Genomic DNA, 16,664 nt, shown 5'->3' on the forward strand with positions numbered 1-16,664 from the left:
CCCCTCCCCTCCCTTCCCCTTCCCTTTCCTCCCTCTCTCCCTTCCTCCTTCCTTCCTTCTCTTTTTCTCTCTCTCTCTGTCTCTCTCTCTCTCTCTCTCTTGCTCTCGCTCTCCCTTTCTCTCTCTCTCCTTTTGTGTTTTTTTTTTTTATTTTGAGACAGGGTCTCATTCCAGCCTAGTGGCACAGTCTGGGCCTACTTCAGCCTCAGCTTCCCAAACTCAGGCTCAGCCTCCTACCTCAGCCTCCCTAATAGCTGGGACTACAAAGCGTGCGCCACAACTCCTGGCTAATTTTTAAATTTTTGGTAGACACGGGGGTCTCCCTACATTACCTAGGCTGGTCTGGAACCCCTGGGCTCAAGTGACATGGCTGCCCCGGCCTCCCTAAGTGCTGGGATTACAGGGATGAGCTACCTCGCCGGACCCAGAATCATTTTCATTAACGAAAATAATTGGGGCAAATAGCTATCTAGGCTTCATGCTGATTAGATTCCTTCTTTTCATTATTATTTATTTATTTTTATAGACAGCGTCTTGCTCTGTCGCCCAGGCTGGGGTGCAGTGGCAGCATCACAGCTCACTGTAGCTTCTAACTTCTAGGCTCTGGTGATCCTCTCACCTCAGCCTCCCAAGTAGCTAGGACCACAAGGCTGGAGTCACAATGCCTTACTAATTAAAAAAAAAAAAAAAAATTTAGAGGAGGAGTCTCACTATGCTGCCCAGGCCCCAGTCTCCCAAAGTACTATGAATACAGGCATGAGCCACCAAGCCCAGCCTGATTTTGTTCCTTCCAATACAATTTTTTTCCACGTTTTGAAATCTCTTAAATCCGTGAGGACGATTGCATGCAATGGAGTGTCACAATTTAATTACCAGGGCGTTTCCCTCCTCTTTCTTAGTGGCACATACAATGAGGATTTATCTTCCAATTAAAGGTTTCTTAGGGTTGAGACAGTAATAATAATAACATGTACTAAAAAACCAAAATGCTATGTACCAGTCCCTGCTCTAAGCCTTTAAGATAAACGAATTTATTTTAATCCTTACAACAGCGCTATAAGGTAGGTACTGTTATTATTATCCCCATTCTACAGATGAGGCAGCTGAGTCACACAGAGGTTCAGCATCCTGCCCAAGGTCATCCCTGGAAAGCAGAGGAGCCTGGATTTGAACCTTAGGAATTGAATCACTAAACCTCAACCTTTAGCCCTCGGCAGAGCCCTGGGGGACAGATAGTGCTCGCTGCCACCATACAGGTGGCCAAACTGAGGACTGATTGGCCAGAAGGAGTGACTTGCACAGGGTCAGCAGCCCACGGTGGAGGACTCTTCTTTCTGACTTTCCAGAGGCATAGCCTCGTTCTGCTTTTCCACTGCCCAGCTCCCCAGCAGAACAGGTGTCCCAGTAAATGTTGCTGGAAGAGCCCAGAATCAGAGGAAAGAGTACTTTCCGTGTGCCAGACACTACTGTACAGCAACCTTTATATATATATAGAGTTTTAAAAAATTGAGACAGGGGGCCGGACACTGTGGCTCACACCTGTAATCCCAGCAGTTTGGGAGGCCGAGGCAGGTGGATCACCTGAGGTCAGGAGTTGAAGATTAGCCTGGCTAACATGGTGAAACCAAAATACAAAAATTAGCCAGGCTTGGTGGCACATGACTGTAGTCCCAGCTACTCAGGAGGCTAAGGCAGGAGAATTGCTTGAACCCCTGAGGTGGAGGTTACAGTGAGCTAAGATGGCGCCACTGCACTTCAGCCTGGGTGACAGTGCAAGACTACATCTCAAAATAATAATAATAATAATAATAATAATTGAGACAGGATCTTGCTGTGTTGCTCAGGCTGGTCTTGAACTCCCAGGCTCGAGCGATCCTCCTGCCTTGGCCCCCTAAAGTACTGGGATTATAGGCGTGAGCTACTGCACCCGGTCTCTACAACAACCTTATAGGGCAGGTACCTCTACTATCTTCTGTTACAGATAAGGAAACTGAGACACTGAGAGGCAAATACTTTTACCCAAGGTCACTCAGGTAATAAGCAGTGTTAGAAATAAAACTCAGGCAGTCTGGCTCTGGCATCCCCTCTATGCTAAACTGCCTCCTATGCCACCAGTTCCTGCCTCATAGGCTTACTGTGGGTTATTTAAATGCGTCATTAAGATATAGATCTTTGTGTCCAATACAGGTGTCACCAGCTACATGTGTCTACCAAGCACTTGAAATGCAGCCAGTATCACCGAGGAACTGAGTTTAAAATTTAATTTTAATTTTAATTCATTTAAATTTTAAAAACTCTTACTTGATTCAGTTATTAGAAAACTTTTAAGTATGTTTGGAACAAGTTGCATCTATGATGCTCCTTTTGTAACTGTAAATTTTATAAAATCTAAACACAGATTAGGTATTTCCAATGAAAAGGTAGCATCTAAGTGAGAAGCGCAATAAACACACTGGATTTTGAAGCCCAAGTCTGGGGAAAAGAAAGTGAAATAGCTCATTAACATTTATGTATTGATTACATATTGAAATTACCATATCTCATACGTAGCAGGGGTCGGCATGCTAAGACCTGCTACAGCCTGCAGGCTAAGAATTTTTTTTTGATATTTTTAGATGGTTTTTAAAAGCCAAAAGAAGAATAATAGTTTGTGGAGCATGAAAAATATGAAATTCAAATTTCAGTGTCCTTAAAGGAAGCTTTATTTGCACACAACCGCATTCATTGGTTATACATCATCTGTGGCTGATTCTCCATTTACAACATGGAAGTTGAGTACTTTCAAAAGAGACCAGATGACCCCCAAGAGCCTCAAATATTTAATATTGGGCCCTTTATTAAAAAAAATGTGCTGGCCCCTGACACACTGGGTTAAATAAAAATATATTATTAAAATTAACTTCACCTGTTTGTTTTTACTTTTTGAAATGTGGCCACAAGAACATTTTAAATTAGATATTGTGGTTTTTGTTACATTTCTAGAGGACAAAGCTGAGGTACAGCTTTTAAACTCTCAACATTAAACATTATTCTTTCTTCTCGAATCCCCCTTCTCTCTTCCTTTGCCTCAAACCTGGCCTTGCCTGAGTTCCTAAGGATGGCCCAATTCATGCTAGGGATCCAGAGAGTTGATTCTAGAAACACAGATGAACACACGTGTAGACACGCCCCCCACACGTGAACTCACACGTGATGAGTGACACACAGAATGAAATTACTTGTGTTCTACAGGATGACCCCAGACACCCACTTAGGCCAAACACAGCGACCCCGTGACCCCCACTGACGGCCACACAGGTGAACCTGCAGGCACACACCCCTCCGCAGGCAAAAGCAACACCAGCAAGGGGATGCCCACGTGGCCGCAAACACACAGAGCCCCAACTGAGAGTCTGGGGCAATGGGACACACAGGGAAGATTTCAAGAGAAATAGTAGGTGACTGTCAAGCTGATACTGAACCAGATGAAATTGCTGTTCTTCCAAGTTTTGAGTGGCTCAGTATCGGTGATTTCATTTGGTTCAACTTAATAGCTATTGAACGCATGAAACAGAAATCCATTCCCACGTGCCACAGGCAAATCCAACTCTCTTTCTTACTCAGTCTCTTTCACTTGCTCACTGTCTCACTCCCTCTTTCTGTCTGCCTCCCAGGGAACACAGACATACACAAATTTATAGCAAGATACACAGATACAGAAATACAGACGTGGCACATCTCACCTACATGTACTTGGGATGGCCGCCCACACAGGGCAATATATACACAGACCTGCACACTCAGCCTCACATGCTCACTGTCCCCTACACACATATGGTCACTGTCACGCACATGGATACACACATGAAATCATGTGCACACAGTTCCCCAACACTCGTGGTCACACATATGGCAGTAGTTTCCCCCACATGGCTGTATACACACACACACACACACACACACACACACACACAACCTGTGTCATCGCAGTGGGTCTGGCCGGGCACTCTCTTCTCTCCTGCTTGCTCTCCCAGCCTCTCTGTGGCCAGAGAGCTGCAGGGGGGTCATTTGAAGACCAGCACAGGCGGGGGCGGGAGCAAGTGCTGACGTCAGTCAGGCTAAGCTGGGCCAGGGGCTCTGAGGTCACGGCCGGGCAACTCCACCCGCTTCCCGCTATTACTCCCACCCCGCTCAGCCAGACGGGCCTCCCTTCCCAGGCCCCCATGTCTACCCGCGCCCCTCCTCTAGTCCTCTCTGCCATCGCTCCCCCTCCTCTCCCAGCCTCTCTCCTCTATGTCTTCTTCTCTCTTCCTCCCCACTCTTGTCCCTTGTCTCCCCTGATTTTTCTGTTCCACCTTGCTTGCATTTTGGGGGTTCCCCTCATCCCCTATCCCTGTATTTCCCTCCGTCCCTTTCTTTCTCCCCAATCCACTATTTATCCTCATCTCTTTCTTGGTACCCTTATCTCTCTCCCCATTACCACATTTCTCCAAGTTTCTGTCTTTCTCTCCATCCCTTTCTTCCTCTCCACTTCTCTTGCCTCCTGTCGCCCTCATTTGTTTCTCTTCTTACTTTAAAGCTCTCCCCACCTCCCCCTTCTCACTTTCCCCAGTCACCCCCGCCCTGCCTCTCCCGCAGCCGCCTCTCCTGTCCCCAGAATCCATCTCTGGGTTGGGCCCCCCAGGGACATGTCTCAGCAACTGGTAGATGGAACGAAACACACACACGTGCGTGCTGTGGGTGTGCCTGTGTGTGCGCTGGCCCAAGGCACGGCTGCCTGGAATCGGAGCTGTGAGTGAACGTCTGTCTATTCGGTGCCTAACTGACGTGGGTCTGCTTGTGTGCACCAGGGCCTGGGGTGGAGGGCTGGAGCACTGGGGTTTGTATCCCCAGGGACTCAGGGATGAACACAGAGAGTTGTCGGTCAGCTGCCCCTGGGGATCCAGCCGGGGTCTGTCAGTGCTTTCACCCATCAGGGAAACTGAGTCAGAGGAAGGGTGGAAAAGAGATGTGGGACCTGGGGTGCCCAGACCCGAGCCCCTCAGGACCAGAAGATCTGTGATAAATGTCTGTTTCCATGCCCTTCTTTCTATGAATTTTAAAAAAATTATCTGTATCTAATTCTGTTCTTCTCTTTCCTTCTCTTACTGCGAACTATTGATGTCTCACTTTCTGCCTTGGTAGCTGCCTCTTTTTCTCCCTGCCTATGACTCGGATGACCTTTGGTGTCTGGCAGGGTCCAGCTCCAGGACAGGCTGAAAGACTTGGAGCAGCAGAGAGAAATTCCCCCGTCCTCTCTCTTTGTCTGCCTCTCCCCGAGTCTCTGTTGTTTTGTATCTGTCTCCCCATCTCTGTTTCTCGGTCCATCTATCTGGGTCTCTGCCTCTGTGTATTCCTGTCTGTTTCTCCTCCTCATCTCCCCTCACAACCATTCTCTCTCTGTTTTTACCCAGGAGTGTCTGTCCCTTTGCATTTCTGAGGTCTCCCTGACTTTCCTCTTGTGTGGCTCTCCCTCTTTCTGAGTGACTTTCTCACTGTGTGTCCGTGTGTGTGTCTCTTTCTCTCTGTCTCTCTTTCTCCTTCTATCTCCCTCTCTATCTCTGTCTCTATCCTCCCTCCATCTCTCTGCATCCCCATCTCTTTTCTTTTTTTCTTTTTTTTTTTTTTTTTGAGATGGAGTCTCACTCTGTCACCCAGGCTGGAGCGCAGTGGCATGATCTCGGCTCACTGCAACCTCCGCCTCCCGTGTTCAAGCTATTCTCCTTCCTCAGCCTCCCGAGTAGCTGGAACTACAAGCATGCACCACCACACCCGTATGTTTTTAGTAAAGATGGGGTTTCACTATGTTGGCCAGGCTGGTCTCGAACTCCTGACCTCAAGTGATCCATCTGCCTTGGCCTTCCAAAGTGTTGGGATTACCGGCGTGAGCCACCACACCTATCTCTTTGTGAGACTCTATCTCTGTATGTGTTTCTCTCTCTCTCTCATTCACTGTTTCTCTCCATTTCTCTGTTTGTGCATCTTCGTCTCTCCCTGCAGTTCCATCTCTTCCAGCCTGTCCCGGAGCTCTCCCCTGCCGGACACCAAATCCGCACACCCTGGGCTTTTCCCGAGGAGGATGCGCCAGGCCAAGCCTCTGCCTGGGCCTGGCTGTCAGGGAGAAGGTGCATTCCCAAGGACCCCGAACGCCCCGCCCACCCACCAGGGCGGGCCGGGCTGTGTCTGACGCTGTTGCTGGGAGCCGGGCCGCCTGGTGTCTGGCTGTGTCAGGATGATGGATCCTCAGATGATCTGAGGCCAGCCCAGAGCAGAAGGGGAGGGTGAGTCCTCCGCCCAGTGGGAGGGGGCAGCACAGGCCCTTCCCCAGAAGTGGGGCATTTGGCTGCCCAGCCCCCACCCCGCCCTGCTCGGGTGGAGCAGCTGTATAAAACCAGATGTTTCTAAAACCAGAGTGCAGATGAGGAAGGATAACCAGGGCTTTAATTCTCAAAGCTTCCCTCCTCTGAAACCCAAGAGTCCAGGTTCCCAGCCCCTCCTCCTTCAGACCCGGGAGTCCAGACCCCAGCCCCTCCTCCCTCAGACCCAGGGGCCCAGGCCCCCAGCCCCTCCTCCCTCAGACCCAGGAGCCCAGGCCCCCAGACCCTCTTCCCTCAGACCCAGGAGTCCAGGCCCCCAGCCCCACCTCCCTCAGACCCAGGAGTCCAGTCCCCAGCCCCTCCTCCCTCAGACCCAGGAGTCCAGACCCCCAGCCCCTCCTCCCTCAGACCCAGGAGTCCAGGCCCCAGCCCCTCCTCCCTCAGACCCAGGAGCCCAGGCCCCCAGACCCTCTTCCCTCAGACCCAGGAGCCCAGGCCCCCAGACCCTCTTCCCTCAGACCCAGGAGCCCAGACCCCCAGCCCCTCCTCCCTCAGACCCAGGAGTCCCAGGCCCCCAGTCCCTCCTTCCTCAGACCCAGGAGTCCAGACCCCCAGTCCCTCCTTCCTCAGACCCAGGAGTCCCAGGCCCCCAGTCCCTCCTCCCTCAGACCCAGGAGTCCCAGGCCCCCAGTCCCTCCTTCCTCAGACCCAGGAGTCCAGACCCCCAGCCCCTCCTCCCTCAGACCCAGGAGTCCAGGCCCCCAGCCCCTCCTCCCTCAGACCCAAGAGTCCAGGCCCCCAGCCCCTCCTGCCTCAGACCCAGGAGTCCAGGCCCGCAGGCCCTCCTCCCTCAGACCTAGGAGTCCAGGCCCCCAGCCCCTCCTCCCTCAGACCCAGGAGTCTCAACTCCCAGCTTCCTTCTCCCTTGGACCTACATGTCCAGACCCTAGAATTTCTTGCAGGAAGAGATGACCAAGGCTGGAAGCAGCCCAGACAAGTGCTGAAAGACAGGGAGCAGTGAAGCTGGAAACTCCCACAGGAGGCCGGGGCTGGTGGTGGAGAGACAGGTAGGGACCCCACACCCCTCACTAACACCCGTGGCTCCTGGAAACCCCCGCTCCTGTGGTGGCTGTTCTCCAGTTCCTGCCCTGGGTCCACAGTGGCCTTCCCAGCATTTCAGCCACCATCAGGAAACCTCAGGGTACAGCTTACAGAATACCTGGACGGAAGGAGCACAGGGTGGGAGAGGTAAGGCAAAAATGGAGCAAAGGCAGAGCAGAAAACATTCATTCATTTTAGGGACATCTCCTGAGCCCTGGTGGACGGGGCTGGGCTGGGCGATGCCGGGCACACAGAGATGACTCAGCCCTGGGCCCTGCCCTTGGGGAGATGCCAATCTGGTGGAGAAGACAGCTGTGTAAACAGAGGGCCACAAAACAGTGCAAGGATGCACCAACCCAGCCCAAGAGTCAGGGAGGGCTTCTTGGAGGAGGCGATGCTGGCTGATGAGGAGTTAGCCATGGTCAGGGTGGGGGTGGAAGGTGGGGCTAGAAAGGGGCATCCAAGGCAAGAAATGGTGTGACCAGTCAAAAAAGTAAGGGCAGATTGATGCTGTGAAGCACAGTGGGTGAAACAAGGGTGTGGGGGGTTGAGGGTCCCTAGTGAGGTCCACCCATTTGGGTTTAAAAAAATTTTTTTGGCCAGGCACAGTGGCTCATGCCTGTAATCCCAGCACTTTGGGAGGCCAAGGCAGGCAGATCACTTGAGGTCAGGAGTTTGAGACCAGCCTGTCCCAAATGGTGAAACCCCATCTATACTAAAAATACAAAAGTTAGTCGGGTGTGGTGGCGTGCACCTGTAATCCCAGCTACTCAGGAGACTGAGGTGGGAGAGTCACTTGAACGAGAGGCGGAGGTTGTAGTGAGCCAATATTGCACCACTGCACTCCGGCCTCCCGTCTCAAAAAAATTTTTTTTTAACTAAGTAACAATTATACATATTTATGATATACAGCATGACATTTGCTATATATATAATCGATTGTGAAATGGCTAAGTCAAGCATGCAACATATTTAACGCATGCAACATGTTGGGTTTTGAATGCAGGAGTCAGAGGCTAGGACTGCTCTGGTGGCACTGGGGAGCCATGGAAGGGCTGTGAGCAAGGGAGGGGCAGGATCAGCTCTTGGTCTGAGCAAGGGCTAAACTGGAGGGAGAGACAGGGGCTCTGGGCCAGGATGAGTCGCTGGGTGGTGGGGTTGCATCAGAGATCCCTGGGGCTTTTCCAGGGTAGAGAGGAAGTGTGAGTAAGGTTGGGCAGAGGTGCAGGACCCCGAGGATCCAGGACCAAGAAGACTGGGAGATGGACACAGACATGGCGGGCTAACTTGCCAAACCCCTAACCTCAGCTAGTTCTGGTTACAGGTGCTCTTCCCTTTGCTCCATCTCAGGCAGGTACCTCCTGGGGAACCAGTGAGTGCAAGGGGCCCCTGGGCAGTAACCTGAAGAGATCCTTGTTTTATTAAATGCTTGAATCCAGGTAGACGGTTTCTTTGCTAGGTGTCCTGGGTTGGGAAGGGAAATGCACATTGCGGGGATCTAGATAACTAGAGACGGAGGAGAAAAGGAGGTAGGGAGAGGGAGCAAAGACAGAAGCTGGCTCCCGCGACCATCTATTCAACAGCAAAACCTGCCCTACCCCTGGATTCCTGACCCACTTTACTCTCCTCTGCTTTCTCTTTTTCTTTTTCCCCATAGCATTGATCCCCTTCCTATATAACGTGTAACTTGCATAAGGTACGTTTAGTATCGTTTTTGTACAATGTGTGTCTTCCTGGTTCGAATGCAAGCTCTAGACAGGCAGCTGTCTTTATCTGATTTGTTCATGGCTCATTCCTCAGCGCCTGGACCTGTGTCTAGTACCTGGTAGGTGCTCAACAAATATGTGTTGAACAAATGTGTGAGGTCGGGATAGAAAGTCAGATTGGTGGATGGAGAGGGGAAAGAAAAAGGAGAGCAGCCAGGCACGGTGGCTCACGCCTGTAATCACAGCACTTTGGGAGGCCAAGGCAGGTGGATCACTTGAGGTCAGGAGTTCGAGACTAGCCTGGCCAACATGGTGAAGCCCCGTCTCTACTAAAAATACAAAAATTAGGCAGGCGTGGTGGTGCACGCCTGCAGTCCCAGCTACTCAGGAGGCTGAGGCAGGAGAATCGCTTGAACCCAGGAGGTGGAGTTTGCAGTGAGCTGAGATCACGCCACTGCACTCCAGCCTAGGCAACAAAGTGACTCTGGGGGAAAAAAAAATGAAGAGGAAGGGAGGAGGGGAAGGAGAGATGAGGGAAGAAGGAGGAAGGAGAGGAGGAGGGAGGGAAAGAGAGGAGGAGGGAGGGAAAGAGAGAAGGAGGGGGAGGAAGGTCAGAAGAGGAGGAGAATGGAGGAAGGAGAGAGAGAAGGAAGGATAGGGAAGAGGGGGAGGAGAGAAGTTGGGGAGAGAGGGCCCAGCAGCTGGGACCCCCACCCCACCCCTACATAATAGTTCTATGGGCACCACTCAGAGTGGCCCGTCCTGGGAGGATGCGTTGAGGAGCTCCGGGGAGATGGGACCTTAGACAAAAAAGACTCCAGCATCAGCACAGACCCCAAGTCTGGAAAGAGACTGCCTCTGGACTTCCAGGAACTCAGAGCCCTGGATGGGCTAGAGTTAGACGGAACCTTTCCTCCCCCACACGCATATTCTGGGAAACCCCTAGGCTTCCATGATTCCGCTGAAATCCAGGGAGGGAGGGAGCCTAGCCAGCAATGATGACTGTACGTCCACCTTCTGCCTCTAGCCAGTGCCTCTGTGAGAAACGGTAGAACTTCCAGAGCTGGGAGGAGGGAGAGAAAGGCCTGGAGGAGGAGGGCCCTGCCTGTATCCAGTGGAAGGCACTTTCTACCCCGGCACCCACCACCTCTCCTGCCCCTTTCCCTGGAGAGAAACAGAGACAGTAAGAGCCCAACAGAGGAAGAGGGAGGGAGGCGCTTCCTTTTGCAAAAGCTGTTTATCCTCTCCAGGGAAGCAAGACAGGAGGAGACTCATTTTCCAGATAGGGAAACTGAGGTAAAAGAAGAGTCGTTTCCTGGGACAAGTGATACAGCACACAGGCAGCGTGGCTGGGTAACAGAAAACAGGCATTAGGCATTAAATCACTAGACTATACCCTGCCAGTCACAGAGGAAGGAGGAACTAGGGGCTTAGACTAAGATCTGAGAGCCTGGATTCCTGGGTCTGAGGGAGGAGTGGCTGGGGTCTGAACTCCCTGGTCTGAGGAAGGAGGGGCTGGACCTGGACTCCCAGGACTAAGGGAGGAGGGGCTGGACCTGGACTTCTGGATCTGAGGGAGGATGGACTGGGGCCCTAGACTCTGCATGCGGGGCTTAAAACCTAGATGACGGTGCAACAAACCACCATCGCACATGTATACCCACGTAACAGACCTGCACATTCTGCCCATGCATCCCAGAACTTAAAGTAAAAATTGATTTGATGCATTTTAGGGAGAAAGGAGTTACAGGCAAAGTCGTAAATCAATACATGGAAGACATACATTGGTTTGGCCTGAAAATGCAGGATATCTTGAAGAGGAGCGGGCTTACAGGTTACAGATGGATTCAGGGATTCTTTGGTTCGCAGTTGGTTAAAGGAGTAAGGGTCTGCTTAAAACCTGGAGTCTGCAAAAAAGAATGTTTTACGATAAGGATGCAGTGTAGCAAGATTGATGGCCCTTAGAAGTGACTGAACACTTGCCTTAGGTCTTGTATGTAATTTGGTATGTTATCATCACAAAGAGTGTTTTGTCAATCTTATTTTACCTATAATGCTGGTCTTCTGTCGTTCCTAAACTCCAAAAGGGAAGGGATATAAGAAGGCGTGTCCCACCCGCCTTCAAGTCACGGCCAGGAACTCAGTTTTTAGGTTTCTCTGGGATCCCTTTGGCTAAGAAAGGGTCTTGTTGAGTCAGTGTGGTGGTGGTAAGGTAGTCGGAGGGAGGGCCTTAGGATTTTATTTTTATTTTATAGCATGATTGATTAAATCATTGGCCACTGGTGGTTAGTCAATCTCCAGCCCCTCTCCCCTCTTGGAATTTGGGGCATGAGGCTAAAAATTCCACTGGGATCACAGGGTTCGTCTCTCTGGCAACCATCCCAGATCTGCCCAGATCTGCCTCGTTAGTATAAACTCAGGTGTGACTGATAGGGGCTAATTATGAATAACAAAATATGCTTTTCTCACCTCCTCACTCAGGAAGTTACGAGAATTTTAGGAGCTCTGTGCTAGAAATTAGGGGCAGAAAACAAATATATATTTATTTATTTTTAGACAAGTTTTCACTGTGTGGTCCAGGCTGGAATGCAGTGGTGCAGTCACTGTTCACTGCAGCCTCGACCTCCTTGGGGATTAAGATTTCAACAATGAAGTTGAGGGGACCCGAACACTTATTCCATCACAGTTAGTGACCTGTTCTTGGCATGGAGCCATTTCATTCCTCTGAGCCTCTCTTTTTTCATCTGTAAAATGGGACTGTCTCAATTTGTCCTTCATAGGAGAGCCCTCAAGGTTAAGAGAGAGAGAGTCTGTCTGGCACATTGGAATATGAGGTGAGTTTAGCCATTCCTGAAAGAGTAGAGGCTGAAGGTCTCCAAGACTAACGCAGGTGGTAACAGGAGGATGCTTCCCTGGATACACCACCCCTTCACCCTCCCTGGATACCCCACCTCTCCTCTGAGGAGTAAGCCAGGTTGGAGCTGGGAGGAGCCCACACTCTGTCATGAGACACCCCTGGGTTCCAAGGCAGGCAGCCTTGTGCAAGCTACCTCCTGACTCTGAGCCTCCCCCTCCACCTTAGCCACCTGCAGACAAGGAGAACCCTTCCCCATGTTGATGCAGGGAGTAGAACTCTGTTTGGCATCCACTTAATCCCTGGGCCCCAGCTTCCTAGTCACTCAAGCTTGGGGCGAATAGACCCTCTAACCTGGGCCATAGCAGAAAGCTCCAAACAGTTTGGTGAGCAGCCACACTGTGCAACACAGAGAGTGTGTCATCAAAGGGGCACGCCTGTGGGCTCCAGATAGAGGACACAGAGCTGCAGAAGTCCAGTGGCCCCTTTCTGTGAGCTGGGCTGCAGGCACCCGCAGTCCAGAGGCTCAAAACCACAATGCTGTCATTCCCAGTGAATGCTGTAAGACGAAGAGGAAGTAACGCGGCCGTGGTTTCCCATGAGGGGATTACTTGAGAGGATGTCCTAACCCCCAGAAGCTGTGACCGTAACATTATTTGGAAAGAGGGGTTTTGCAAATGTTTTAAAGTTAAGAATTTCAAGATTTGAGCATATCCTAGATTTAAGGTCGGCCCCAAATGCCATGGCAGGTGTTTATGAGTGAGGCAGAGGAAGGTAGACGCCAAACACAGAGAAGAAGGTGATGTGAAGACGGGGGCAGAGATTGCAGTAGTGATGCACCCACAAGCCAAATGTATTAGTTTTCTAAGGCTTCTGTAATAACAAAGTACATCTGTCCCTCGGTGTCCTTGGTTCCACATGCAGTGGGGTTGATGGGTGACCCCCAAAAGATACATCTAAGCCCTAACCTGCGGAACCTAAGGATGTGACCTTATTTGGATACAGGGTTTTAAGAGCTTTTGCAGGTGTCATGAAGTTAAGGATTTTGAGATGAGATCTGGCTTTTCAATCCTGATACCATCCTGGCCAACACCCTTCTGGTCCTTGTGATAATTTCCATTTTCCAAATGTTGAGAGAGAACACAGAGATGAAGGAAGCTGCCCCAAAGCACATGAGACACGGCCTCTGCTATCAGCTCTTGTCATCGTATGTTCAATCATTCTGCAAAACTGGTCCATGGACTCCAAAGCATCCACATCATCTGTGTGCATTTGCTAAACATGATGACTACTGGTCTTCACTGTCATTTCTTCAGATTTTGTGAGCTCAGGGCTGTGGAAATGATTTAAACAAACACCCCAGGTAATTCTTACATACAGTTTGAGAACCATCTGATTAGGAGGGGAAAAAAAACGCCTCCCAAAGTGAAATAATAAGACTGAATGCCTGTAATCCCAGCACTTTGGGAGGCAGAGGTGGGAGCCCCAGGGGGTTCGAGAGCAGCCTGGCAACACGGTGAGACCTTGTCACTACAAAAAATTTTAAAATTAGCTGGATGTGGTGGCGTACGCTTACGGTTCCAGTTACTTGAAGGGCTGAGGTGGGAGGATCACTTGAGCCCAGGAGATCGAGGTGGCAGTGAGCTATGATTGTACCACTGCACTGCAGCCTGGGTGACAGAGGGAGACCCTGCATCAAAAAGATAAAGAAAGTGATGCAGAGACATAGGCGGAGATTGGAGTGATGTATCACAAGCTAAGTGTACTAGTTTTCTAGACTTCTGTAATAAAAAATACAGCTGCCCCTCAGTATTCTCTGGGGATTGCTTCCAAGACCCTGTGGATACTAAAATGCACAGATGAGTTCAAGACACTTCCATAAAATGGTGCGGTATTTGCACATAACCTATGCACATCCTCCCATAGACTTTATTTTTATTTATTTATTATTATTTGTTTCAGATGGAGTCTTGCTGTGTCACTCAGGCTGGAGTGCAGTGGCGCAATCTCAGCTCTGTCCGCCGGGTTCAAGCGATTCTCCTGCCTCAGTCTCCTGAGAAGCTGGGATTACAGGCACCTGCCACCATACCCGGTTATTTTTTGTGTTTTTAGTAGAGATGGGATTTTGCTATGTTGGCCAGGCTGGTCTCAAACTCCTGACCTCAAGTGATCTGCCTGCCTCGGCCTCCCAAAGTGCTCCCATATACTTTAAACCATCTCTAGCTTACTTATGATACCTAATACAAAGTGAATGAGAGGTAGTTGTTTTTTTTTTAAATTTGTATTATTTTTTATTACTTTTTTCAAATATTTTCTATTCGTGATTGGTTGAATCCTTACACGTAGAAACCACAAGTATAAAGGGCCGGCTGTGACACAAACTCAGATTAAACAACAGAAATTTACTCTCTCAAAGTTTTGCCAGCTAGAAGTCCAGGATCAGGATGTTCCAGCAGGCTTGGTTTCTTCTGAGAGTTGTGAGACGGAATCTATCCTATGCCTCTTGCCTAGATTCTGGTGCTTTTTTTTTTCTTTCTTTCTTTGAGACAGGTTCTTTCTGTGCTGCGCAAGATGGAGTATAGTCGGCTCACCGCCCACTAGCCTCTGAGCCAGTGAACTGACCCACTCGCAATCAGCTCTTTGCAACTTCTGCCTCTCAGTCATTAGCCGACCTCCCATCTCAGTCTCCCAAATAGCTGGGACTACAGGCGCAGGCCACCATGCTCAGCTAATTAACATTTTTTTTTTTGGTAGAGATGAAGTCTCATTACATTGCAGGCTAGCCTTGAACTGCTGGGCTCGAGCAATCTTCCCGCCTCAGCCTCCCAAGTAGCTGGGACTACAGGTGGGAGACACCTCACCTGGTTAGCTTGTTTTTTATTTTTATTTTTATTTATTTATTTATTTTTGAGAGGAAGTCTCGCTCTGTCGCCCAGGCTGGAGTACAGTGGCTCAATCTCGGCTCACTGTAACCTCCACTTCCCGGATTCAAGCCATTCTCCTGCCTCAGCCTCCTGAGTAGCTGAGATTACAGGCACACGCCACCACACCCAGCTAATTTTTGTATTTTTAGTAGAGACGGGGTTTCTCCATGTTGACCAGGCTGGTCTCGAACTCCTGACCTCTGTTGATCGGCCTGTCTCGGCCTCCCAAAGTGCTGGGAGTACAGGCGTGAGCCACAGTGCCCAGCCTATTTTTATTTTTTAGACAGGGTGTTGGTCTGTCACCCAGGCTGGAGTACAGTGGTGTGATCATAGCTTACCACAACCTGGAACTCCTGGGCTCAAGTGATCCTCCTGCCTCAGCCTCCCAAGTAGCTGGGACCATAGGTGTGCACCACCTCACCCTGCTCACTTTTTAATATTTTGTAAGGATGGGATCTTGCTATGTTGCCCAGGTTGGCCTCAAACTCCTGGGCTCAAGCAGTCCTCCTACCTCAGCCTCCCAAAGTGCTGAGATTACAAGCATGAGCCACTGTGCTTGACTGCTTCTGGTGCCTGACAATGACAATCTTTGGTGATTTGCTGACAGTCTGTGGCGTTCCTTGGCTTGTGGAAGCATCACTGCCACCTCTGCCTCCCTCATCACATGGTGTTCTTCCCATGTGAGCGTCTGCGTCCAAATTTCCCTTTTCCGTAAGGACACCAGTCATGTTGGACTATGGGTCCACCCTAGTCCAGTATGACCTCATCTTAACTTAAATAATTACATCTGCCATGATCCAGTATCCAAATAAGGACATGTTCCGAGGGGCTGAGGGTTAGGACTTCAATGTAGGAATGGAGGCTGTGGGGAGGACAAAATTACATCCTTAACACCAAGGAATGTTAAGGGTGGCAGCCGCCACCGGGAGCTAGGAGAGAGGCGTGGAAGGGAGTCTCCCCCAGAGCCTCCAAAAGGAGCCAACCCTGCCGATGCTTTAATTTCAGACTTCTGGCCTCCAGTACTGTGAGACAGTCCATTTCTGTGGTTTGAAGTCACTTGGTTTGTGGTAATGAGTTACAGCACCCTAACAAACTAACAAGCCAGCCCAGTGCAGGGCACATGTGGAGCGTATGATGAACAAGCTCCCACTCTGTGCCCTGGGGAGGCTCATGCATGCTCTTCTAAGGTACATACGATCGAGCGGATCACTAGGGGAGCATTTCCTCTCCCCTAACCCCAGGTGCAGGGACTTCAGAGTAATGCCTACTAAATGACCCCCTACCTCTGTTGCTTGACAAAGGGAGGTGCAAGGGGGAAAAAAGACTGTGAGGATGGGAGAGGGTGGGTCACACAGGAAGTGTCACGTCACTGTGGTTGCAGAGGACAGAGGAAACAACCCTGTCTCCAGCAGGTGGAAATGGTCATAATGTTAATGGTGGCCATGATGTATATGTTTTTATTTTATTTTACTTTGAGACAGGGTCTTGCTCTTACTGCCCAGGCTAGAGTTCATTGGCATGATCATGACTCACTGCAGCCTCGACCTCCCAGGCCCAGCCTCGATCCTCCTGCCTCAGCCTCCTGAGTCGCTGGGACTACAAGTGTGCGCCACCAATCCTGACTGCTTTTTGTGTTTTTTATTTTTTTATTTCTGTAGAGACACGGCTTCACCATGTTGCCCAGGCTGGTCTGGAACTCCTGGGCTCAAGTGATCCGCCTGCTTTGGCCTGAAGTGTTGGGGTT

The 16,664-nt window shown here is 50.3% G+C and overlaps 1 protein-coding gene across 3 annotated transcripts in view; it reads right to left on the reverse strand.

The window, feature by feature from the left end:
• HAS1 (hyaluronan synthase 1) overlaps positions 1-16,664 on the reverse strand; it is a 34,248-nt gene that overhangs the window by 7,753 nt on the left and 9,831 nt on the right. Inside the window, exons 2-4 of one of the 3 annotated variants that reach the window (XM_074024416.1) lie at positions 13,573-13,686; positions 10,926-11,049; positions 3,956-7,554 (exon numbers count right to left, since the gene is read on the reverse strand). The exons of 1 other annotated variant lie outside the window; for it this stretch is intronic. In XM_074024416.1, the coding sequence (XP_073880517.1) occupies positions 3,956-4,240 (285 nt within the window). In that variant the 5' untranslated portion in view covers positions 4,241-7,554; positions 10,926-11,049; positions 13,573-13,686. The remainder of the gene's footprint in view (positions 1-3,955; positions 7,555-10,925; positions 11,050-13,572; positions 13,687-16,664) is intronic. One more of the 3 variants, XM_005590139.5, reaches the window with a different exon arrangement.

This window comes from Macaca fascicularis, chromosome 19 (assembly GCF_037993035.2).
Source record: "Macaca fascicularis isolate 582-1 chromosome 19, T2T-MFA8v1.1".
Lineage (NCBI taxonomy): Eukaryota > Metazoa > Chordata > Mammalia > Primates > Cercopithecidae > Macaca > Macaca fascicularis.